This window comes from Capsicum annuum, chromosome 11 (assembly GCF_002878395.1).
Source record: "Capsicum annuum cultivar UCD-10X-F1 chromosome 11, UCD10Xv1.1, whole genome shotgun sequence".
Taxonomy (NCBI): domain Eukaryota; kingdom Viridiplantae; phylum Streptophyta; class Magnoliopsida; order Solanales; family Solanaceae; genus Capsicum; species Capsicum annuum.
This window is the reverse complement of record NC_061121.1, coordinates 1,594,824-1,603,504: the sequence shown is the minus strand read 5'-3', so window position 1 is coordinate 1,603,504 and position 8,681 is coordinate 1,594,824. Positions and strand designations below refer to the sequence as shown.

At 33.0% G+C, this 8,681-nt stretch overlaps 1 protein-coding gene across 2 annotated transcripts in view; it reads left to right on the top strand.

Moving 5' to 3' along the window:
• The first annotated feature begins 2,885 nt into the window (after positions 1 to 2,885).
• Positions 2,886 to 8,681, top strand: part of LOC107847358 — a 13,010-nt gene continuing 7,214 nt past the window's right edge. Inside the window, exons 1-3 of one of the 2 annotated variants that reach the window (XM_016691550.2) lie at positions 2,887 to 3,141; positions 5,452 to 6,915; positions 8,047 to 8,265. In XM_016691550.2, coding sequence (XP_016547036.2) covers positions 5,453 to 6,915; positions 8,047 to 8,265 — 1,682 coding nt within the window. In that variant the 5' untranslated portion in view covers positions 2,887 to 3,141; position 5,452. Of the gene's footprint in view, positions 3,142 to 5,451; positions 6,916 to 8,046; positions 8,266 to 8,681 lie in introns of both variants that reach the window. The other variant, XM_016691551.2, reaches the window with a different exon arrangement.

Below are 8,681 nucleotides of genomic sequence, written 5' to 3'. Positions count from 1 at the left end.
AACTTGGATTAATGCATAATTAAAATTAGATAAAGTCTAAAAATACTAGTCCTTATAATACATGACTTAGTAGTATTACTTATCTTTAATCAATGAAACTATATATCTTTGATCATCTTATACTGAAAATATAGATTAAATTCCACAGACATTGAGTAATAATATAAATTCAATACTATTATGTATATAGATAATTAAGTAATGTGCTTAATAACACAATGAAATTATGAAGAGTCACTAATAGAAGAATTATAAGTGCATCAATTCAATTAATTGAAGAATCAAAATGCTTAATCAGATTATCCAATGAAGGATAATATAGTGTATTAAATTTTCGTTATAGGTAAAATTTGATATTTTCACGCATTAATTTTTGCTATGGATCGCATCGAGACTTCTTTTAATAAAAGATACTATTACTAGAAAAAAAAATTAAAATTTACCAATAGAGTAACATAAAATTATTTTCTATACCTGAAAAAATGCTCTATTTCCACTTTGAACTATACGCGAAAAGACTGAGACACACTCGAACTTTAAGAGGATCCTATTACTTCTAAACTAATTAAAATTGTATTTTTGACAACCTTAGTGTTTACGTGGCACATACATGGAACAACACATTGAAGGGTTCACATAGGCATACGTGTGTGCCATGTAGGCACTAAAGTTATCAAAAATATGATTTTAATTAGTCCAGAGAAATAAAATTTAAATATGTCTCAGCCTTTTCACGCATAGTCGTTCAACTTTGAAAATAAAGCATTTTCCTTCTATACCTAAAAGAATAAAGAATATCCTACTAAATCTACTAGTACTATATAATTTTACTCAAAAAAGTAAGAAAATATCCACATCTACTTTTTCAAATTAATTGTATTTTTAAAACAAAGTCAAAAAGTACTTTGCATCTATCTTTCTAGATCACCTTCTAGATTTTTATTGAAAAGTCAAAAATACCCCCAACATGAACCTAGTCAAAGACAGTAATAATGACTAATTACTGATAATATTTCCTAATAAATATGGGATAAAGCATAATTAAAGAAAGTTTAATCAGATTTTAAATCCAATTTCAATTACCAAATGTCAATAATACCCCTATATGTCCCACTTGATCAATTATTATTGATTTTATTACTTTAAAAAGAAAAAATCAAGAGTTTGCGTGTTGATCATGTACAAATTATTTGCGCAAGCAAGTCCCATATTTAAGATGTAGCTTTAATCAAATTGAGAAAAGAAAAAAATATCTTATACTAGTATTTTTTATATTGTTTATGAATATTTCAATTTGATTTTAAAAATATTAAATTAATTTAATGCAACATAACTTTAAAAATTAATCAAACTAACTCTCAAAAAATAAAACATGCCGATTAAAATAGAACGAAAAGATTAAAATATAAATACATTTCTATAATAAACATATTATTAACATGACAAAAATAGCAATTAACTCGATATCGCAGTTGTTAACTCTATCCTTTTTGCGGGTAGCATATTAGGAGCCTTATAATGTTGTATTAATTCTTTTTAAAGAAAATTGAATTGATCGATCTTATTGAATATTATTAATTTATTTAACTATTCAGCGATGCACAATAAAGATTGTGGACTTATAATAAAATGATAAATGCGCATTCATCCTTTATCATAAAATCTTAGGTTTCAAATTTAAATATGAAGACATTTTTATGAGCGGGTAAATTCGAACTTAATTGAATCCAATCCGAGTAATGAATACGATATATAAACTTTTATAGTTACAAATCAATTCACGTATTTCACTTAAAGAAATCAAAATATCCTCACATCTACCCGCCTAAACCAAAAAAGAAAGATACGTAAACTCGAACTTATACAAAAAGTCAAAAATACCCTATCCCTATGCTCCTATTTAGATCCACGTTAACGAGTAAATTCAAACTTAAATGAATCCAATACGAGTAACAAATACGATATGTAAACTTTTATAAATCATTTGATTGAGAAACAAGTTATCCCGTGATTAATTATTTAATTTAATTATATCAGAATTAGCTATTCCACCTTCAAGAAGGAATAAAAATAATACTACTATTCCAAAATAACTAATTCTAAACTAATTTATCCTATACATTTTATTCAAATCAAATATGGATAAGACCAAACGACCTCTTATAGTTATAGATTAATAATTTACTAATTTTGCTCAAAGAAATCGAAACTATCCTCACATCTACCCGCCTAGACAAAAGTAGATAAATTATCATACTCTCTCTGTTTCAAAAGGAATTGTCTACTCTCCTTTTTAGTCCGTTTAAAAAAGAATAACTTTTCTTTTAATAATATTTTAATTTCAATTTTCCATGTGACGTATTTAAAACCACAAAATTAAAAAATATTTTGGTATATTTGACATAACTTATTAAAAAAGAATAACCCCTTTCTTCTTTAGTAATATTTTAATTTCAAATTTCTACGTGACATATTTGAGGTCATAAAATTAAAAGATATTTTAATATATTTAACATAACTTTAATTTAAAATTATAAAATTTAAAATTTTTATTTATTTTCTTAAAATAGTTTAGTAGTAGATACTCCCTCTGTCCTATTTTACTCGTTCCAAATTTCCTAATTTGATTTTTCATTCATCAGGACAAGACTATTTTTTTCCCTTTTTATCATTAGTATTAATTATTTTTTCTTCAAATTAAAATGTAAATATCATTTAATAAGGGTATTATGATAAAATGTCTATGTTATTAGTTGTTTTTTCTTAATTAATGTGCAATGCCAAATTGAGAAAAATAAAATAAAAGGGAGGGAGTATTATACAAAAAGTCAAAAATACCCCTAACACCTCTTATACTCTTATTTAGATCTTAGAGAGAAATTGCATTTCTAAATTTTCGATATAAGTTGGAGTTATTTTTACGGTTAAACCTCAAGGAGAGTGAATACACACATTTACCCACACTATACATTCTCCAAATTCCCTTTTCCTTGTTCAAAATTCATGCATCACAATTACTACAACGCACCGTAACTCTTCAGATCGGATCACGCGCTTACGGCGGAGCACACACTCGCTTCCCAACTACATTGCCGGAACATCCCGGCGGAACATCACGGCGGAGCAAAACGTTCTGTCAAGGTTGAAAAAAGTGAATGTAACTGTTTTTTTTTTTTCGGTGTGAATTTGTTGAGGTTATTGATATGTTAAATCGATCTAAGGTTAATTCAGTTTAAGTGAATGTATTAAAATTCGCGTTTTTTTGATGGTGAATTTTGGTATACACATTGCTGTCGGTGTAGTTTTTTTATTTTTTTTTATTTTTTGCGTATGATCCGGTGAAGTTTAATTCGTGCCGCTTGCGGCGGAACACGGTGGAGCACAGTCGTTCTCTTAAGGTGAAGAAAAAATAAGAATTTAACTGATTTTTGTGTGTGATTTTGCTGAGGTTACGTCGATCTAAGATGAATTTAGTTTAAGCGAATCACGTTTTTTTGATGCTGAATTTTGGTAAAGGCATTGTTGTCGGTTACTCGTTGTAGTATTTTGTGGTTGAATTGGTGGCGAAGGTGAACCGTGTGTTTTAGTGTATGATCTGTGAGTTTTGAAGTTGATGCGAGAGTTTAATATTTGAGTGAATGTGAATATATTAAAAATCACGTTTTTTGATGTTGAATTTTGGTATACGCATTGTCACTTCCGGCTGAACAACACGGCGGAGCACAGTCCTTCTTTGAAGGTTGAAAAAAGTGAATTTTAACTGATTTTTTTGTGTGATTTCGCTGAGTTTACGTCAATCTAAGGTTAATTCAGTTTAAGTGAATGTATTAAAAATCACGTTTTTTATGGTGAATTTTGGTATATGCATTGCTGTCGGTGTAGTTTTTTGTTTGCGTATGGTGATCCGTGTGTGTTCACGTATGATCCAGTGAAGTTAATTCGTGCCGCACAGTCCGCTCTTAAGGTGAAGAAAAAATGAGAATTTAACTGATTTTTGTTTTTGATTTTGCTTCGGTTACGTCAATCTAAGGTTAATTGAGTTTAAGTGAATGTGAATGTATTGGAAATTGTTTTTTTTTTATGCTGAATTTTGGTATATGCATTGTTGTCGGTGTAGTTTTTTTGTGTTTGTATTAGTGGCGAAGGTGATCCGTGTGTGTTTATGTATGATCTATAAGTTTTGAAGTTGATGGGGAAGTTTAATATTTGAGTGAATGTGACTGTATTAGAAATCGCGTTTCTTTTGATGTTGAATTTTGGTATATGCATTGCCGCTTCCAGCGGAACAACACAGCGGAGCAAAGTCGTTCTGTCAAGGTTGAAAAAAGTGAATTTAACTGATTTTGTATGTGATTTTGCTTCCATTATGGTGATCTAAGGTTAATTCAGTTTAAGTGAATGTGAATGTATTAGAAATCGTGATTTTTGATGCTGAATTTTGGTATATGAATTGTTGTTGGTGTAATATTTTGTGTGATTTTGTTGAGGTTACATCGATCTACAGTGAATTTAGTTTAAGTGAATGTGAGTGTATTAAAAGTCATGTTTTTTTGATGCTGAATTTTGGTAAATGCCTTGTTGTCGGTTACTCGGTGTAGTATTTTTTGTTTTTTGTGTGATCTCAGATCTGTTTTTTTCGGTAAATCCAGTTAAAGGCAATCTTAGTAGTTATCCTGAAATAAGACTTTAGTCTGATGTGGTTCTTCTGGTTTCTTTTTTTATTCTGGCTGGATTATATTCTAGGGATTTTCCAAAAATGTGATAGATTTAATGCCTTTGTATTTTACCATATAATAATATTTGAGTAGATTTGTCGCATATTAGTGTTTTCATTCGATATAATAAAGAGAACACGACAAATATTTGGTGGACTTGTTTAGCATCTCGATGGTTGTTTCAATTATGTTTGACGGAACAATTTTCTTCCGACTGTTGCGTAAATTCAGCCTTCTATATGATTTATACGATATTCTTAAGTCTCCATCATCACAATGTCTCTTTTCGGGTTTGCAACAGAACCTCTAATTCAAGGTCGGAATCCTCAAACTGTCAAACAATAAAAATATGATTTCTACTTCAATATTTTTATGATAAGAAGTTATATCTTATTCACGTGATGAGAATTAAAGAGAAGCAAGTATCACGTTCATAGCAATTCTCTGTCCCAAATCATTTAGAAATCTTTATGAAACTATTCTGGTGGGGGATCGATCCTTCACTAGGAAAAATCTATTGAGACTGCCATAGAAGCCAAATGGGAAACCTTTGTCAATGAATCTGGGCATTTCTAGAGTGGTACCTAGGAATGCACGGGTCATTTAGCTCGTTCAGTCTTTCTCACTTACTTTTATGTTTGACCTTTCATTTTCTCTTTTGCATTTTAAACTTTGATGATGATTTACATTTGGGGGTTAAAATGATTTAAGCTTAACATCATTGCTGTGGTTGTAGGATGTCTGTTGATGCTGAGTTTTCTAATGGTCCATTCATCTTAACTGACGAAAAATTGTCTGAAGTGGGGAATTCAGCTGTTGCATGTGAAAATGCATCTAGCTGCGGCGCTGTTGTGTTAACAAAAGAAACTTCGAGCTGCCCTTCTGATAAGGGTCAAATGGAACATGATACAGCCTCAGAGATAACAGGCATTGAAGAAGTGAGTGGTGAAGCCGGTGGTTTGGACAAAGGTAATGATGATGAAAAATTAAGCCACGGAAGTGCAGAACCTGCAATTGCAGGCAACTGTGGAGACAAGTTACAATCTGACCAAATTGAGAAGACTGAAATCGCAGACACTGATGGTGGTCAAGGGACACTGAGCATGGTTGCCGAAATCAAAGGTGTCAATGAGTTTAGTTGTGATGTCAATTTAGTATGTGAAGAAAGTGCAGATGCTGAAAAGGTAGAGAGCAATGGTCAAAAGGCACCTATCATAGAGATTAAAACCGTTGAAGAAATTATGGGTAAATCTAATGGTTCAAGGAAGGACGATAAGAGTGTGGATGCTGAAAATGGGGATATCAACAGTTCGATGGCTGTTAACCCTGTTACTGAGACAGCAAGCACGGAAGAAATGAGAGGCAAATCTAGTGGTCCTCACAGAAATAACGATGACAGGAGATTAAGTGCAGAAAGTGCAGATACTGAAAAGGTAGAGATCGATGGCCAAAGAGAACCTAGCACTGTTACAAAAATTAAAGCTGTTGAAGAAATTATTGGTGAATCTAATGGTTTGAGTAAAAATGATAAGAGTGTGGATGATGAAAAGGGGGATATCAATAGTTCAATGGCTATCAACCCTGGAAGTGAAGACAGTAACAGTCACTCAGCACCCAACATGATCACAAAAATCGACGGCAGCAATGAAACAGGAGGTGATACTAACTGCGATGTCAAACTATGTGAAGGAAGTGCAGAAACTGTGAAGGTAGAGATCAATGGCCAAAGGGAACCTAGCACTGTTACAAAGATTGAAGAAATTAGGTCTGAATGTAATGGTTCAAGTAAAATTAATGAGAGTGAGGATGCTGAAAAGTCTGGTAGCAACAATTCAGTGGCTACCGACATTATTTCTGAGATCAGTGGATTAGAAGGCCAGTCTAATGGTGTAGAGAAAATTAACGGCCAGTCTACTGGTGTAGAGAAAATTAACATTATTCCTGAGATCTCTGGAATAGTCGTTGAGTCTAATGACGCGGAGGAAGTAAGTAATGATAAATTAGTACACCAAGAGAGCACAAACATTGAAAAAGCAGACAGCCAAGGCCACAAGGTTTCCAATGTCGTAAGTGAAATCAAAGGAATGGAAGACATAGAAGGTGAGTCTGATGCCACAAACAGAAGGACTGATGGAAACTCAACATCTGAAGATATGAAGGATGGTGAAGTAGCAGATGGTAGCACGCAAGTTCATAAAGGGTGTGTTCCTAACCATCTACTGTTATTATTTCTCCTTTATCGGTTTATCCTTCTTTTCGCATGCCTTAGTGAAAGCAGTCTCCAGTCTTGTCTCCCCCCCCCTCCCCCCCCAGCCCACCACCACCACCACGCACACGCATACACCCACCCTCCCAAATAACTCACACACACAAAAGGATTAAAAATATTTCCTTAGACTTAATTTTTTGTGGTAGGTGATTTCATTAGACTTAATGTAGTTGATAAAAGTATGGTTGTGAACAGGTTTAGATGAGCATGAAAATATCTGTTCCTTTTTTCGCTAAAGAGCGACGTGTCGTCAAATTAAAAGAATACTAATCAAGTCAACATCTTTAGTTTTTTTCTCTGCCACAATTTTAGTTGATATGCTACTTATATTCAGGTGGCAGTGAACTTTACATTGCAACAGTTACCTACGTCCTCATTTATAATTTTATGAAGGATTCAGATGTTCTTTCTTCTCCGTCATGAACTCAATATTTGTCCGATTCATTTCTGATTTCCTAGTGAAAGGTTTCATAGTCTACAGACAGATAATTATTGTTCTGTCCTCAATCACATTTTGTAGTAAGAGACTATCGGTGACGGGAGGCAGGATGAAGATGTGACTTTCCCATTTATGTTGATCATATGCTATTGGATGTATATGACTTATATCTCATCTTGCAATTAGTGACGGCATTGCTATCTTTACAGAAATGTTTATGGATTAGTACCATTTGAACTATAAACTTGATGTTTGTTTAGCAGCTTGATAATTCGAGTGCATTGTTTTTTTTTTTTACCTTTTTCAAAGTGAGTTCAGATTTTAAACTGATTAACCAACTTGAAGGGCTTCATGTTAATTTGTTAAGCTGTTGTAGAACTATTCTATTTACTCGGAAAACATAGTGAAGCTTTAGTTAATTTCATATGGAAGTGTAAAGTCTCTAAACATTATCAAGGATGTATTCTGCTCCTGTGGGTTGTAAGATCCCACGTCATCATTCTTTGGAAGATGAGTTTTTTGTGAATATACAGTTAACTCTGTCTCAAAGAAAAGGAAAACACTGTGATGCTGAATTTTCCCATGGCTCATCTATTTGCTGACTTAAATTTTGCGTCAAGCAGTGAAATCCTTTGCAGCATTGATGCTGTCGCATCTGGAAAGGAGAGCGTGAATTGCTTGAATGATAATGTTCAAAGCGTGCGCAACACAGTCTTCGACACTAAATGCAATGAAGAAACTGGAAGTAAATTTGATGGTGACAAAGATATAGATGACAAAGCAATGCACCAAAGAAATGAGGATTCTGAAAGATTGCACTCTGATGGTCTAGCTAGTGAAGGGTGAGTTCCTAACTTCTGAAGTTCCACTGTACCCTTGTTAAGGATGAGAAGATTAACCCGAAAACTTCTCAATTGCATTTGGATGGAAGGAAACCCTTTGGATTAAATATTTACATCAGCTGCTAGTTATTAGACATAGACATTGAAATTCAAGTTAACTTAAAGTGAGACCTAGACTGAGTCAAGTAGATATAGATTTTATGGTTAGCAGTTAATGAGAAAACTCAACAATTTAAATTGATTATTCCAATCAGTTTTCTTCCCTGAAGTAATTTTCCTCCCTCCCTGAAGCGAAATTCTTCTAGAATTCAGTGTGACACATACCCAAGGGTGTTACCATGAACCTAGAATAGATCATTGGAAACCAGTCTCAAATCTTGGAGGAGGCAAAAAGTGTCTTCAATCTGGTTCCTTGT